We start from the raw sequence: 18,450 nt of genomic DNA, 5'->3' as shown, positions 1-18,450 counted from the left end.
TTTAATTAACAGTACTTCAGCCTTCAGATGCTGAAATATTCTAATCTGTATCATCAATGAGATAGGAGAAATTTGTAAAAGCACATTTCCTCCACTCATGCAAAAGCGATCTTCTGCACAGAGCAAAAAGCAGAAGGGACACTTGCAGTAGACAGGGACTCTGCAATATCCACTGAAGTCTGTGTGTGCTTAAGATAAAATTCACAACAGACTCCAAGTGTGTGTGTGTGCGTGTGTGTGTTCCTTCTACATGATGAAAAATAATAACCTAGTAACTTTATGCTGTGATGAAAGATAAGTCATCATCCAGAGAGTACCTCAAACAAATGTTATGAAGTTCTGTTCAGACAAAGCTTCCATGAAGTACTTCTTGTTCAACATAAATTTTTTCTATATCAAGCAAATAGGCAGAGTTTTAATAATCGAAACTTCTATCAACTTCCACGTGAGTTACTTTTGTACTTGGGGTAGCAGCCTTAACAAAGCTGATGGCATGCTACCAATAATATCTTCTGGACTGCAAAAATCATATGGAAAAATGAATTGATTGATTGTAATTAATTTGCTCTGAGAGTTACTTCAGCAAGACAAATATACTTCAAGTATTAATGTGGTAGCTGACGTTATAAAATATGGATTAATGCAGTTTGCCAAATCCAACATAATGCATAATGAAAAGAGGGAGGAAAAAAAAAAGTAATGTTTTGAAGCCAATGGATTTGGTAATACAGAACCAATACAAATTCTCTTAAACCAATTCAAATTAAATTATCCCAGAAAAACAATGACTGGTTGGAAATGAAGTTCTGTGGTGCTTTCTCACAGAAGCAGCTCAGTTTCATTTTTAAAAAACATTTAATCTAAAATTCTTCTTAACATCTTGACTGATTTTAAAACCCTTTCATAAATAACACCATGTGTTCTAAAGATAGACATCATAAGCCTTTCCAGAAGGCCAACAAGGTTACCCAAAAGGAAGATTATTTTCTCTCATGTTGAAAAGTGTTCTGGGTTTTGAGGAAAAAACCCAACAACCATCTTTCTCAGACACAGAGAAATGCTTACTGCTGAGCTAAGCTAAGACACATCAGAAAGAACAATGAACATATTGTATGTCAGCATTTAAAATGAAAGAAAATTCAGAGTTAAACACAGGCAAGGGGAGAAAACAACAGAAAAAAAAACCCAGCCAGGTATAAGTTCATCTAGCAGACGACTTGGTCTTCTATGTGCTGACAATACAGTCATATTTCTCTCTCATAATTCAAAGCAAGCAAATCCAACGCTCCAAACAGTGTCATGCCCACACCTCAAATAGTTTAGAAGAACAGAGCCATCTATTCTGCGAATTAAAACTCTAGCACCATCTTGGGGCAGAATTTCACATGCAGCACTACAAGCATTCAATGAGAGCCGTGTGATATGGAACACAGCTGAAACCTGCTCATTCTACTGAGCAAATCAGCCTTTGGCAGAAAACTGGTCAGTTAAAAGGTAATTGGGTTGAATTTGTGATGAACAGCCACGCAACAGAAGTGATATCGATATTATCAGTATGAAATGTACCTACTGAAAAGTCATACACATCAATTTTTAAAAGGTAACCTTGATTTCCATTCCTGCTAAAACAATTCCCACCTTGCAAAAGTTCAACACGGATGGATTTCTGCACTCTCACATTTTTCTTCTTCACCTAAACTTTGGGAAATCAAAGATAGTGCATTCTGTCCTGTTACTGCTAAGTTTCATTTATCAAATCCAGAATGATTTACAAACTTTCAGAATTAGGAGATCCAAAAGCATTAAAGTAACTCAGAAAATATATCTGAACTAACTGACCTTTCAGGTATACCAGACAGAATCAGAAGTCATTAAATAATGTCAGAAACTGCTGCTATTACTTAACATTTGAGGCAGTATTTTTGAGATGTCTTTGCTAAAAATAAGGAATTTTTCATAAATATTCTCTAGTCCTAACTGTTTCTTGGTGTTGTTTTCTTTTTCCCCCCAGTCCAATGTTTAATCAGAACAGGTACCCTTACTTTGCCAAACAATTGATTACTGGACTGAAATACTTGTCTTATTCCTTCTCACCATCCTTCTGTCTTCATTCTGTGGTGAGCTGTGATATACTTAACTGCCTCTGATTGCATCAGAGGTGTCTGCAGGCAAAGACTCAAACAAATATTGACAACTTGAGACATCAAACTGTTTGTCACACAGAAAATACCACCCTCAGCACACACACATGGAAACTGTTTGCATCCTCTGTCAAATCTCTCACAAATGAAAGTACTTAGTCCACAACGTGATTGGCCACTGGGAGACACAGTGATGCCAGTCAGCCTCCCTGACTTTTCACACACTGTGTAACTTGAAAAGTGCTTCAGAAAAAAACACCACACTGCAGACTTCTACATCTCAAACCCTTGTTTTCTGCACCAACAAATTATAACCAGAATCCTGCATTTGTCTCAGGCTAATGTTTCTCAACATCAGGTTTTTATTAGTTTTGTTTTTAATGAGACAATACTGAATTCTCACAGTAACAAAGCTAAGCTACCAAGCTAAACGCTCCCAGAGAATGAATACCATGAAAATGAAGCCCATGAAAGACAAGTTCTCAAAAAACGTTACTTCAACCATGAAACAAAAGAGTTTACTTTTACCAATCCAAATTTCATCTCATTTATTTTATGATTTCCTCTTCCCAGTAAGCACCAGACAGCATCTTCTTTAAACAGTCACCCAAACTGCAGGCCTTTGATTATTCATTTAGGAAAGAGGCAGATCAGCAGCAATTTCTCAACACGTTACCAGTTTAAATAATCCAACATGAAGATCAAAGCTAAGGTACCTGAAATTTTGCTCCTAAAGTTTGTCACACAAAATAAGTATTGCGAGTCAACCTGAAATCTAACAGACAAATTATCTCAATTTCAATGCACATAAAATCCCAAAATCCACCCCAGGGAGACAGATGGAGCAAAACTGTAACAGGTTAGTTACTTCCTTAAATAGCTTGAGAATTCTCACACACACTAGTAAGTATTTTCATCTTCTTGTAGAGAAGAAATCACAAACGTTGCACAGAGCAGCCACAATAACTCAAGAGAAATGACATTTCTTGTACACTGAAACATAATGTCATAATACTGTCTTCTGTCAATTAGCACATAGAGATACACATAGGCACCAGCCAAGATAGAAAATTTTTCTGCTTTTCAAGCAAGTTGTTTTTTGTTTATTTTTAAATTACACTCAAATCTAAGCAGGATCATCTCCCTCCCCCAGCTCTTGTGCTCAAAAATAATATTTCTCTCTTGTACAGTGCAAATCTATCTGCACCACCTACAGCATTAAGCAACAGGCTTCAAACCTTGAGAAAGGTTGGAAGGTTCCATTCTGTATGAAAACATGAGAAAAAATTACATATTCTGCAGTTCTGTTAAAGACAATAAACAAGCAAGCTTAACTACCTAGGTAAGCAACAGAAGTCAAAATAGTCCTGCCAAAACAAGAGACTACAATTTATAGATTACAGCTTCTTGTTGAACAGCAAAACTTTACAAGGTGGCAGGATTCAAAGGAAGAAGTTACTTGTTTAGTCTTTCAGACCACACATCTTTTCATTCCTTCAAAACTCTAGCTAAAGGGCTTCTTCCCTTCTTAATCTGTTTTAGATGATACAAGCTTTCAAGTGCAGGCAGGCTAGGGATTAGTAATACATTTATCTCACTCCTTTCTCTTTTCTCCTTCATTCACGCTCCTTCATTTTCATTTGTGATGATGCGTAAAGAGAATCATTCTGAATGCTAAAAGTCAATCGTGGGTATTCCTGCAGTACATGCAGATTATTAGCTTTTGTTGTTCACGAGCACATAAAGATTGCCATACCACCAGAAAGGCAATATTTCTTGAAATTATTTCTTCATACTTCCTTTTTACATTAACGCTTACAGTAGTCAGATTGCTGACTTCAGTGTTCTGTAACTATACAGCACAGCAAATTGCCATCAAAATTATACTTTGTTCAGACTGTAAGTAATGGGAAAATGCAACTTCAGAAAACTTCCCAGTTAGTCAGTGAACACTTCAGTAATTGGACAAATGCTCCAGTGGCTTCATATACAAAAAGACAGTAAATGACAAGAATGCTGCTGAAGACAAAAGCAATAATCACACAAATCAATTCCATTTTCTTCATTATTTTTAGCCACATACCTTCCCCACTCTTGCTGAGGAAAGTCTCCATGTGAATCTGACCAGACAGCTTTTAGCTTACATTTCTTTCACCCCAACTAAGTTCAACTCAGAATACCAATTCACTTTCCTGATCACACTCTCCACACAACCACACAAATACTTGGACAACTGCAAACTGTGACCAGGAGGTTGTATAGAGCAGTAACATGACCAGGCCGCACAAGCAGGGGTAGAATTTCCCTTACTGTTGAGAGAAATATAAGCATTTGTAGCTCAGCAATTAGACTTTCTGATCTCTGTAGTCTGAAAAATCTCACTTAAAAGCTTTCATTGATCTATGCTACAGAATTTTTATGTTAATATTTCATTCTATGCAATCTTCATTGTCCACTTTCCCACTGAGCAACACAGTATCTACTGTCTTGGGTACCCCTCCTTCAACTGTGCTGCCTTCACCTCTCCTCACCTCCAGTCATCAGGCTTCAACTCCACTTCCACTTAACAATGTGATCTTGAAAATGAGTGTTTGCAACTTATTTAGCAATTCTGGATTGCAGAAATTGCACCAGACACAAAGATGCCCAAACATTCTGCTCCTTGCTGCTCACTCCACTACAAAGTAAACTTAGAATTGTAACAACCTTACGCAAAACTCTGGGGCAATTTCAACACAAACAGGTGCGTTGCAACTGTCCTTAACAATAATAGGTGAGGGCTTGCAGAAAGGAAAGGAAACGTAACACTGCAAATAGTACAGAATCTTTTGTGAAATCCTGCTACCAAACAAAGGTTTCATAATTTCCGACAGAAAAACAAGAACACTCAGAACTCCTGGGGATCCTGCATTTCAAGAAGGCACGGAGTAGATGAGTAGATATCCTGAGCTTGTGATGGCTAACTCAAAGAAGGGTATAAAGTCTGAAGAATCTATTAAATAATCTGAACTTACTTCATCAGAAGCAGAGCGAAGACACTGGACAGCAGCCTGTTTTTTCATTTCCTCTAGTGTTAGATCAGAACACTTCTTCTTACTCTTTCCCCATTTTTTGTAAGCTCCTTTTTCCCAGCCCAGGAAGATGTCATTCTCCTAAAATCAAAAATAAACAAAACTGTATTAAGACACATAAATAATTCAGTACTATAGCAACATAAGACCACAAACAACATATTGTTTAGAATAATAACAAACTCATTCCATCTATTAAAAACTGCTGCTTGCCAAATTAAAATTCAGTTTGATTAAAACCTATGGCTACAGGAGGTGGTTGCACTTCCTATTCAGAAAAATACACGCATTTGTCTCTGGACATGGAGGCCACTCACACTTGAATGCAATATTTTCCAATTGCAAGGCATATCCACAAGGATTACTTTAGGGTCAACTTAGCAGTTTAATACATCACTACAATTTTTACAAAACTTATTAGTTTCACTCATCTCTGAAATAATAAGAATAAAGAGCAAGAAGTGCAGAGTTTGGATCAAGCTTATGTAAAATAGGCCAAAAGAAGAAAAATCACGCTAGATCCCCAAATCTTCCACTAGCACTTACAATGAGCACCATTATGACTACAGATAGCGGTGTCTATTTTTCAATGAACTCAAAATGATTTCTAAGAAAGTCACATACTTGTGAGTAGGAAGAGTCCCTGTTAGGAAAAACGAAAATCAAAGAAGGCAGCTATTGTACCATACGTAATCATCTGAAGATACATAGCGTCTGTTCTGTGTCGCTTCTGAAAAAGTCAACCACACCAGCAGCAACCACAGAGCACTTCCCCCCCTTCTGCTGGGTTGCCTGTCTCCCCCACTCATTCATACACACTCAGGTAAATACTCATCTCTACCCTGAAATACTTTATAACATTTGCTTATTATTCCTTACTGTCCATTCACGTCTACACATATGATTTCTTATGTTCATCTAATCAATGAAATATTCTGACTACCAGGAAAATTATGCTATTTAATGTATGCTGGTCTAAAACGTCATCTTCAGAGAGATTCACAAAACTGCTGTTTTTCAGCATTCACCTCACTTGCTCCTAATGACATCCATTCTAAGGCCTAACCTCATTTAAAACAACTCCAAACTCCCCGTAGTCTCAAAATGAAGTAAAAACAAGTTGTCAGTTGAGACTGATCATCTCTGTGCACTTAAGAAGTCAGACAGAAAACGGGCGGGAAGGAGGAAAATGACCACATGCCTTTGGAAGGAAGAATTTTAACAGCTGTTTTAACAGCTGCCATGGACTCATTATCTAATTGAGTCCCTCAGGAAAGAGCAATTCCCTGATTTTTATTTTTATTTTTTTTAATCTTATTAAATCACAAGATCTGGAGGAAAGTATTTGCTTCTAAAGAACAAAAAGCTACTGGTATCTCTATGCTTTCTCATATTTGTGCAAGATTCCAGTGGTCCATTTAAAATAACAAATCTAACTGGTCTACTGCGCCTCTACTAAAGTAACAGAAAAATATTTACAAAATAATTGGGAAAAAAAAGTAAAATTATCAAAAATAAGTGCAATAAAGTACACACATCTACACTTCATTAAAAAATATATTTTTTCCCAGAATTTTATGTTTGTCCATCAAGGACAAGTTGGCTGCAGAGCTCAGTAGCTTTTTCCAATGTTGACATGAAGCATGTGGACTGGTAAAGCCCACTTACCTCAGCAGCTGCCAAAGCCTGTCCTGCTCATCCACATACAGGCAAAATTACAAAGAAAAATAATACACATCCACTAAGAAAAGGTTATTCAAATTGAAAATTTAAGCCCACAGGAAAATTTCATGACTGGGTAGATGAGGGAAGAGCAGCAGATGCTGTCTACACATTGGCTTCAGAAAGGTGTCTGGCACTGCCTGCCTTAACAGGTAAACTTAGGGAACGTGGGATAGACGAGTGGACAGGGAGGTGGATTGAGAACCGGCTGACTGGTACAGCTCAGAGGACTGTTATCAGCAGTGCAGAGTCTAGCTGGAGGTCTTCAGCTAGTGCGGCTCCCCAGGCATCAATACTGGATCCAGCCTTGTTCAACATTTTCATCAGTGGCCTAGATGAAGAGATTGGATTCACCTCAGCAAGTTTGCCAATGGTATGAAGTTGGGAGGAGTGGCTGACACAGCACAAGGCTGTGCTGAGGGATCTGGACAGAATACAGAGTTGGGCAGAGAAGAACCTTATGAGGTTCAACAACAGTAAATATAGAGTCCTACGCCTGGGGAGGAATAACTGCATGCATCAGTACAGGTTAGGGGTTTACCTGCTGGAAAAGAGCTCTAAAGAGAAGGACCTGGGTGTCCTGGTGGACATGAGCCAGCAGTGTGACACTGTGGCCAAGAAGGCCAACATTATCCTCAGTATCCAATAAAAAGAGCGTGGCCATCAGGTTGAGGGAGGTATCTTGCTCCTCTACATTGCCCTGGTAAGGCCATATCTGGAGTGTCCTGTTGTGTCCAGTTCTGGGCCACTCAGTTCAAGAAAGACAGAGAACTACTGGAGAGAGTCCAGTGGAGGGCTACAAGAACAGTGAGGGGCCTGGAAAATCTCTCATACAAGGAGAGACTGAGAGACCTGGGACTATTCAGCCTGGAGAAGATCAAGGAGAGAATCTTATTAATGCTTATAAAAATCTAAAGGGCAGGAGTCAAGTAGGTGGAGCAATGGTGCCCAGTGGTGCCAGCAGCAGGACAAGGGGCAATGGGCACAAACTGGAATACAGAGAATTCCATACAAACGTAAGAACTTTACTGAGAGTTACAAAGCACCAGAACAGGCTGCCCAAGAAGTTGTGGAGTCGCACTTCCCCTGAGATGGTCAAAACCCATTTGGATGCCTTCCTGGGTGACCTACTGTAGGGAACTTACTTTAGCAGGAAGGACTAGATGGTGTTAAAGCGTCCCTTCCAACTCCACCGATTCTGTGAAATGCACAGAGTTGACTTCATGCAATCTACTCTTGGGTGGAAAATTGATGAAGGCAATACCTACACTATGAAATTGTTACCAAAATGCTATAAACCAGCATATTTTGCTACACTGCTGCTCAGTTTTGCACAAGCACATTGCAATGTCCTCAGCAAGGACAGTTCTACATACTGTATAAGCCAGTGGTGTGTGTCAGCAGAGCATTAAGGACATAGAACATTTCAGTCAGTTCTCTACACATGTAATTCAAAAGATATCTGGCTTTTTTATATATATATATATATATATATATATATTTCATTTTTAAATTTTTACTCTTTAATAATGAGTATTTTTATTGCAAAGGAGGAAGTGAGTCTACATGGAACATTCACTTAAACATTCAGCACTATCTTGTCCTTCCTTTCAGAGCAAACACTTTGTTCATGCTCTCTGGGAACAATGTGACTCATCCTGTAGGATGCAGCAATAGAAGACAGAGCTCTGGTAGCATCTTCTTTCTATGTCTCCAGACAGTACACAGAAAACTTGTTTCTGAACACTGTCTGGATTTTCAATCACACATGGCTGCCACTGCATCACACCACCACTTTAATTTTTATAGGAAAAACTACTGGAAAACTGAGTTTTCAATTTTTTTTCCTTGCATTTTTACAAAATTAGTATTAGGAATTACAGCTATTCCACATAAAATTCTGAAATTCATAATCCTCACATAAATTACAATACTTATCCACACATTTATCAGGTACCTTGTACTTTCCGCAAATAATTCAAATTCCACACCCATAAAGCAGCAAATAAAATCCTTCCATAAAATCCTTTTGTTATAGTGCATCAGAACCTGTCTGAATCAAATTACAGAAACAAAGAAAAAAAAGGAGAAGGAACTCAAGTAAAATGGGCAGGAACAAGAAAATGTCATATATACCTTCAGTTCTAGAAAGGGGTGACACAAACTGAGCAGCTTTCTGCTTTTATGATGACTGAGTTGGTAAGAAGACAATCCAGGAGTTTTGTATGTTTTAAATTAATCTCTTGCACCTTTTTTTTTTTTTCTTTTTTTTTTCCCCTCCAGTGGTGAGAAGCCCATTAAGAAGTTTATTGCTTAGGCTGGAAAATATTGAGCTCGTGACAAACAGGAAAGAAAGCAGTTCAACAAAACATTCTGTGCGCATGAAACAGAGTAAACTACTTACTTCACATGGAAAGAATCACTAAGGACTTCTATTCTCTTCAGCTATTAGCTGTGTTCATTTACCTTTGCTTCCTAACAGAACAGACCGTATCATAATGTTTGTTTTAATGCTACTTTACCATACTCTACCATAACTCTCTACTGTAACTTTGAATTTTCACAATCCTGTTCAGTGGTCACTGAGCATAGAAGCAACATCACTCCAATCCTGCAGGTTTAGGAAGTCTATATAAACATCCACAAGAAAAAAAAAAAAAAAGAAACTCAGCTTATAAAATTCTAACATTGAAGAGACTCTTACTACTCGAATTTTGAAGGGCAACCACTCAACATAAACAAACATCAGTTGGAAGCAGAAGCCATCTGGCTACTGGAAAAACATCAAACCTGCTATTTAAACACCCATTCTTTAGAGTCCTGCTTTACTAACTACTACCTAACTAGGTAAATTCTTAGTGGAGATTTTGATTCCTCAAGTGACAAAGTACAAAATCTCATTATGCTGCCAGTGTTTGGAGCACTTCATCAAACACTAGCTTCATACAGGGATGCAAGTTTTAGAACTAGATTTCTAACTTGCTTCTGCTGCTCAGCTACACAAAAACAGCAATTCCCACACTTCTCTTCACAGTTCCCAAGAATTTGAGCAAGCAAAAGAAAGGCAACTGCAGTAGAGATTCTTCTTAATTTCATTTGTTATAAGGACACTGAAGAAATACCTACTGTCAGAAAGAAAACAACTGCTATACCTTGCAACAAGTCTACGTTAAAACTGTTTTGAAACTCATGGTGTACATAATAGCAAAAATCAGTGTTAAATCTCATCTCAAGACAAAACTACTTGTTTCATAAATGCCGGTATCAAGTTCTCTGGTACAGAAACAAGACTCGAGGTCCCAGTTCATGCTCAGGTAAGCAAATAAGCTTAAATTTTGCATTACCAGTCAAACACGCAGAAAAGTAAGATGATAAACATACTTCCGAAACGGGGAAACCAAATCAGCAAAAAACCATGCTTAAGAAATCATGTTTTTTTTTTTTCTTCAAGTAAACTCAGAGAAACAGATTCCCTTTGATTATTTTTGCACACAGTACAGATTAAATTAGATACAGTAAAATGATGATCAAGCCGGTGCTGAGTGGCGTTCCTCAGGGATCAGTGTTATTTAACATCTTTGTAGGTGACATGGACAGTTGAATCAAGCGCACCCTCCCCAGGTTTGCAGATTACACCAAGCAGAGTGCTGCAGTTGACATACTAGAGGAAAGGGATGCTATCCAGAGGGACCTGGACAGGCTTGAGAGCTGGGCCCATGCCAACCTCATGAAGTTCAACAAGGCCAAGCGCAAGGTCCTGCATCTGGGCTGGAGCAATCCCAAGCACATATACAGGCTGGGCGGAGAGTGCCTGGAGAGCAACCCTGAGGAAAAAGGATTTGGGAGTGTCAATTAAAAGATTCAACATGAGCCAGCAATAAGTACTTGCAGCCCAGAAGGCTAACCATATCCTGAGTTGCATCAACAGAAATGTGACCAGCAGGTAGAGGGAGGTGATTCTGCCCCTCTACTCAGCTCTTGTGTGACCCCACCAGGAGTACAGTGTCCAGTTCTGGTGCCCTCAGCACAAGAACATGATGTTGTTGGAGCAGGTCCAGAGGAGGGCCACAAAGATGATCAGAAAGCTGGTGCCCTGTACGAGGACACGCTGAGAAAGCTGGGCCACTTCAGCCTGGAGAAGAGAAAGCTGCAAGGAGACCTTACAGCGGCTTTCCAGTACCTGATGGGGCCTACAGGAAAGCTGGGGAGAGACTTTTTATAAGGGCATGTAGCAACAGGATGAGGGGAAATGGTTTTAAACTGGTAGATTCAGGCTAGGTATTAGGAAGAAATTCTTTACTGGAAGTGTGGTGAGACACTGGAACAGGCTGTGCAGCAAGGCTGTGGATTCTCCTTCCCTGGAAGCATACAAGGCCAGGCTGGATGGGGCTGGGAGCGACCCGGTCTAGAGGGAGATGTCCCTGCCTTTAGTGGGACAGGGTGGAACTAATTGATCTAAAGATCCCTTCCAACCCAAACCATTCCATGATTCCAAAGCAGGAGACAGATCACCTAAACTAACTGCGATTCTGAAGCAATGAAACACTCCAAACCCCAACCCTTTCATTAAAAGAAACTACAGAATTTGCCAATCTTTACCTAGGAGGTAGTCTCATCTCACACCAGCAGTGACCTCCACAGGCACTCATGCTCCCTCTCCACAAACATATCGAGAATATTTTCTGAATATCAACGCACAGTCCATAATATTTCTCTGCTAAGCCCATCGTCAGTTTATTTTAAGGAAAATTCAGAAGTGAAGGCTTACAGTGAGTTTAAAAAGAGAAGAAAAAAAAAAAAAGCCTGAGCCATGTAAGCTGACATAATGAAAAACTGTGGTACAGCAGTCCTGGCTTCTCTTGGCAAAAAATAAATTAAATTAATTTAACAATTAATAATTAAATATAATGTTCAGGTAGACAGGTATGAACCACTGTGCACTGCAAGAAAGCTTTTTCCAGAAACTTACTCAAATACTTTCCAAAATTAACTCCAAGATATTTGGATGGTAAGAAAATGGAAAAAACAAACAGCAGTAGATGAGAAAAAAGCAGATCCTCACTACTTCTAGGAGGTTCTCATAATGGAAAATAAGGGGAAAGCTCCAATAGATTACACATTTATTTCATCTTTAAAACTGCTCAAGAAGTAGGCTGTATAAAAAGCATTACTTCCTGGAAAAAACAAAATATTCCCCTGCAAACTGAGTTTGAAAAAGAAACTTCAGAGGTAGCTTAGAGCTCTGCAGATGTACTTCTATTCACAATGACATCTGTGAAAAGTTTGAGAGAGAGACTGCATCTCACTAGCATTAAAGATAACAGTCTAAACAGTCCAGGACTGGCTCAAGCATTCCTGACAGCTGCCTGTGATGAATTAATACATATGCAAGAATTCAGAAGACACATGAAAACTCAGCTTACATTCCCCAGAAGACATGCAACAGGAGGCTGCACAGACAAGAGCAGATAAATAGGCTTTCTGAGAACAGCACAAGCTTTCTCCAGATCAGAAGCTCTGCTGGCCACAGAACAGAAGAGACTTAAAAACATTCTTTATAATTAGATAAATTCCAAATGCAGTTCTTACCAGTGGAAGAATTCACTTCGGACTTCTTTTGTAAGAAAGCAGAGAACCACATTATAAGCTGCAGGTACAGTAAAGTAGCTAGCCACTACAGTCAGCTCTTTCCCAGCTGCTCTAAGCAGAACACAATAATCCTATGTGTTGGACTGCAGCAGAACAGCTGACAGTGTATGAGACCACAGCATGTGCTGCTGTGACTTCAAGGTCCTCAAGACACTGAGCTGATGATCTCACAATGTGAATGCAGGGACGAACTGTATCAGAACCAACCAATCTGGGTATAAAACAGTGTAAACTGAGCTTCTGTCAATGACGAACTCTTGCTTATAATCCCACCAACCTGAAAGGGCATTCTATGTGTTGTTTGCTAATTAGAAGTTACTTTAGGTTGGAAGTGAGCAAAATAAATTTAACCACATCCACTCCCAAGAGCTAGAGAACATGCAAATGTTGCATCTATTGAAATCCTGGGTTGGCTGAGTAGGCTTTGAGTTAAAAGTATTCCGATTAAAGTGAATGCAGAAAAGAACATGTAGCAAGGCTTCTGCTACAGAGAAATCATGTTACTTGCAGTCATTATGCGTCAGAAAAGAAGGACAAAAATTCAACAGAAACTGTCACTACAGAGTCCTTGTGGGTGATAAGGACATATTATGACTGGGGGAATCATTTCACAGCATGTTATGGTCAATCTCTTGAGCCTTGGAATCAAGCTGTGTGGCAAAGATCACATAGCACCATAATCAGCTGATTTCACATAGTACAGCACACATCTATGGTTGGAGACATGCTGTGAGTGCACCATCATGCTTTGCACTGCAGACCATTAAACATGAAGAGGTGTCTCAGTAGCCTCAGAATTAGGAGCAGGGCAATTACATCAGCACAGAGATGGCTGCTGCTAACAAATCCTGACTTGCAGGGAGAAGAACCAGGCTAGCGCTCGATTTTCTGTCTCTGCCTTGCATCACATAAACCTTTGTGAGAACACATTAATAGCGATAACAAAGTCATTCCATTACACTTCTTGGGTGACTGCATTGGGATACACGTTGTAACTAAGTGTTAGATGATATTTAGAAAGCCACAGAAAGGCAAGGTAGTACCTATTTCAAAAACTGCCTGGAATCCTCACAAGAGAGGCTAAAGAAAACATGCTAACTCTATTGCCAATTTCAACAGGACAGCACAAAAGACTGGCACCAAAGAGCCTGGCTGTCAGATGTCTTGAAAAAGATACTTCACATCATGAAACAGACATGTTTAAATTTGCAAACATGACCACAGGCACCTGCACAAAGACAGAATGCTGCCTGAAAGAAAATGTTCTGATAATGCCACTTGTTGGGAAGAAATGTTTTCCAACAGGATTTGTGCTGACGCAGCTGAAGGAGACTGCCCTGGGACCTGCAGTTTGTTCAGTGAGTGAGGAGCCTACTGCTGAGCTCCAGTTCTATCCTTAAAACACAATCAAGAATACAAGTGCACAGTCCAGGGTGCATCAACTGTACCTCTTGACAAGAAGTCACCAAGACAGAAATACAGAACAAAGCAATCGCTTCATAATTAACAAGAGAAATAATTAGGAAATGGGGAGGAAAAAAAGAATATGTCCTTTAGAGGCACCACACCAATAGAACCTGCCTTACACTGGCCAGACCTATTCCAGGAGCCCCTGCTGGATGCTCCCGTACTGACAGTGACTGTAAAAGGAACGCAGCTGGGTGACTTCAGCACCAGCAAACAACCACGGGGCAGCAGTCCTCCGCAGACTGATCTCAGCTGATAGAGCTGCAGAACCATAAGGCTGCTTTAAGGCTGCTCAGAGGCATTATGTGCTCAGGATGAAACCACTATTTTTCTCACCAAGTTAACCTCATATAGAAGACTTATTTTCAAAAGGTTAATACAACATAAGCTTATCCTTATCTATTCACTTCTAAATGAGGGGGGGAATGTAGAGCTGTTTACCCCACAAACTTTTAGATTTACTTATCTGAACTTTTATAAACTGAAATGATTTGCTATGAACATATAAGCTGTACAGGCAAGTTAACTTGAGGATATAGAACCGTATGCTAATCATGATCAATCTGCTCTTTCTTCAGTTTACATATTTACATATGAAAAAAAGTTTCTTTAGTCCTAACCTTGCAAACATATATATTATATTACTCTAAAGACTAAATTAAGCATATGAGAAGAGTGCAGTTAGAAGTCTTGGGCTCATAGTTCCTTTCCTACCTATTCTTTCTCTGCATAGAGAAATTTCTACAGCTTGAATTTTACATACTTCAGTATTATGGTCAGAAAATTAAAAAAAAAAAATAGTTCCTACAGAAATGTTGTACAGCATAATAAGCAGAATCAAACACAAACCAAAGGGAAAACACTTTGCATTTGAGTTGCTGGTAAACTTGGAAACTTAACAGCTGTGTGCAACAGTCACACAGCACTGCCCTGCTGTAACAGAACCACATTTATTTCTTAGGGATGATCCAAGAGCCATTGTACTACAACAAATTGTAGTGCTTTGCTGAACAGGCATACTAACCAGACTGACACTTCATACGGGTTTAGGTTACTACAGAAGACCAAATCTTCCTTTCTCTTCACATCTTTTTGTTCTGGGTGAGATTTTTCACTTTAAAACAAACCAAACCCATCAAGACAATTCATTTCTTCCTGAAAGAGGCTTCTGAACAACTAAACAACCGTCACTCTAAGTCACACTCAGGCATCAGGTCCCCAAGCTGGGTTGCCATGGCAGGGAGGGCAATGCTCCACGTACTGCAGCCCAGCAGTGCCCCAAGTACCTGCACCACACCTGTGTGCAGGCAGTGACAGCCCCAGGCCATTTCAGAACACCAGGCCAAGAACATGTAATGAATACACAGCCAATGGGCAGACAGGTAGCATTTATCACATGTGGCCAGGTGCCTTCTCTTGCACTCTGTTCTTCCCTTTATACAAAGGAGAAAAAAAATGTATATCACATTTTGGGACTTTGAAAAAGCTTGCTTTGAAAAAGCAAGAATAAAAACTGTGATCAGTCATAAGAGGTCGTGTAGCTATTGTATCAGCATAAGAAGTCATCTTGTAGCTATTATTCTGAAGACCATTTCAAATCAGGGTGTAAATAGTAAGTCTTCCAGAATGACAGCCTCTGCCACAGGTTTCAGAACAGATCACCTCACGCTAGTCAAAGAAGAGCACAGTTTGTAACAGAACAGCTACTTAATATTTTCCTAAATCTTGGAATTATCTTTTCAAAAAACTTCTCTAGGATTTCTACTTATGAGGGTCAGAAAAAAAAGTCAACTTCCCCCAAAAATGAGTGAAAAGAAGTAAATCACCAACAGCAGTCAGCACTGTACAGCAAGTCCACATAATAAATGTGTTTAGACCTTTCTGCTGCATGACCAAAGGCTTACAAACAAAGCCCTTATCCCGCACAACGCTGAGCTGGTGGGGGCTCTTTTGCAGGCATGTTGGGGTTTTGATTGGTTGGTTTGTTTGCTTTCTTCAAAAGGAAGAATAATCTGCGGGCAAAAACAGATGAACCTGTTATATTCAGAAACAGCCATGCTTACAAATAGTATATAAATCACAGAATACTGATTCTAATGCTGCACAAATAAAGATCAATGAGATACTCTTTCACACAGTGTATCCCAAGGCAATGCAATGAGAAGCAGTAAGCCTCCAACAGACTACGCCACGGTAATGCAGTATTTGCTGTATCACAAACTGGTTTGAGAACAGGTACCTGCAAATATACTTTAAATTGGCATTTAAATTGGCATTAAACTACAATCAGAAGTTGATTTCTCATCAGGAAACACTGAGTGCAAGGCACTCTGACTAAAAGTCAGTCTAATCTGAAGTCAAAAAGCTGTCTCGGAATTTTCACACTGTCCCCAACAGTATTTCTGTGCGCTTGCCAGAGGTAAAGATTGCTCAATAATGTTATGAGTTTTGTAGTTTGTTCCTTACTCCTAAACATGAAAAAAAAAAAAAAAAAAAAAAAAAAAAAAAAAAAAAAAATCAATAAAATGTAAATGATGAAAGCCTACACATTTAAATGCAGAACATTTAAGTTTCTATCGCATTCTATTCTTTAAATCCATAGCAATTTTTATTTCCTCATAGGAAAAGTAGAAGACCAAAACCATTAAGAATTAAGGACTGCCTAAGAACATTTGAATCTTAGGCTCTTCGGCTCATTTCCACCAATAGCAGGTATCCACACATTCAACTGGCTTGAATGAGAAATGTGGTACAAATGCCAACGATAATGAACTACAGTAGAGGTTTTTCAGTTTTTACAACATTTAGAATGGACATATTTATAAGGTGTTACAGAGTGCTTATACATATAACACATGTGTAACAGTAGCTGGCTGTACAAATAACCACAGCAGCTCTGGAGGCTCAAGGAATCCCTGTGCAATTCCTCATAAACAAGATTCCAAAACAGTCAAGCAAAACACACCTGCTAATGCATTTTCTGGTTATTTCTATATTCAAGCCAATGAGTCAGAACAAAAAATGCAAACATTCCAGTAAAAATGGGTCACAGTGTGTTACAGTTTTACTTTTTAAGTCTTGAAAAACCTACTATCAAGAATCTAAACAAGGTACTGTTCAATAACATTAGATCTGTGTACACATAACCATACCCAAGAGAAATCACCCTAATTGGGCAAGCCACAGAATTAGCAGTGATCATGAAAACAAAAGTAAAATAAACAAATATGAATTTAAAAAAGCAAAACCCAAAAGCAAGCAAGCAGGCAACCAAAAAAAAAACCACCACACATCTCAAACCCTTAACAATGCCTGAGGTCCTATCCAGGAATCAACCCACCTCACCATGCAGAACACAGGAGGAAAAGCCATCAAGTGACAGAAGCAGCGTACCACATACCCTGCATTAGCAAGAGAACAGAAGGGAACATCCTGCTTAAACTCAAAACTGAATCCTGAAGACCTAGTCAACGAGCACTGCTATATTATTTATCACTGAATGGTTTGGGTTGGAAGGGATCTCAAGGACCATCAAATTCCAACCCCCTGCCACATCTGCCACTTCATTGTTTCGGGCCCACACAGTCCCTGTGAACAGTTCAAAACAGACCTCGCTGCTGTTTTTGGAAAGAAGCAGTGGCTAATCAGTGGCTAATCATGCCCTGCAGAAAGACCCCTACACATAAAGAGAAATCATCAGAACAAATTCATTACTGAAAGCATTTTCTCCTCTGAAAATTCTGTCACATTTCTCAAGAATCAAAGGAATCACATAAGAAAAGAAGAAAGTTCCTGAGATGCTGAGAACCAATTGTTCCCCAGGAGCAGATCACAATTAGAGCAGTTCAGCATCTCTCAATATTTTACTCTTAAATATTGAAAAGATATTTCTGTACTTGAATTGCTGCACTCTTCCCCACCTGTAAGCAGTGCTGGTTATTTGTATTTCTTTTGTTTGTCTTCATGCTGTACATATCAGCAAAATTGGACTGAAACTGCTTAAATGTTTAGTTTTACTGTGATAATTCAGAATACAATCTCTTGTTTCTGAGCAGCTTAAGCCAATTTTTTAAAATGCAGCCACACACAAAAAAACAAAATAAAACACAGTAGAGCAAGGACACGTGATATAAATTGCCTCAATTCTTCATGTAAAAAAAAAAAACAAAAACAGAACATCTGTAGGTTTTAAAGATCAAGCCATTCAAGAAAGGAATTAGGTAGCAGTGTTTCATAATGCATTCATCCCATCATTACTACAGAGAATCATCACAAAACCAGACCCTAGACCTCAACAATTAGAGAACAGTTACTTGAAAATGAAGTGAACAAGTACAATAACGGTATGTGAAAAGCAGGGAGGCAGGAAAGAAACTTCCAACTTGCTCAGCATCTAGATG

At 39.1% G+C, this 18,450-nt stretch overlaps 1 protein-coding gene across 1 annotated transcript in view; it reads right to left on the bottom strand.

The window, feature by feature from the left end:
• The window catches only part of KIAA0232 (KIAA0232 ortholog), a 60,978-nt gene that overhangs the window by 24,784 nt on the left and 17,744 nt on the right, over window positions 1-18,450 (bottom strand). Inside the window, exon 3 of the mRNA XM_042870413.1 lies at window positions 5,156-5,293. Within this exon, the coding sequence (XP_042726347.1) occupies window positions 5,156-5,293 (138 nt within the window). The remainder of the gene's footprint in view (window positions 1-5,155; window positions 5,294-18,450) is intronic.

Source organism: Lagopus leucura, unplaced genomic scaffold (assembly GCF_019238085.1).
Source record: "Lagopus leucura isolate 7727_CA_CO unplaced genomic scaffold, USGS_WTPT01 Super-Scaffold_100004, whole genome shotgun sequence".
Classification (NCBI taxonomy): Eukaryota; Metazoa; Chordata; class Aves; order Galliformes; family Phasianidae; genus Lagopus; species Lagopus leucura.
Note: the sequence above shows the minus strand (reverse complement) of the source record. Positions and strands in the feature narration are given on the sequence as shown.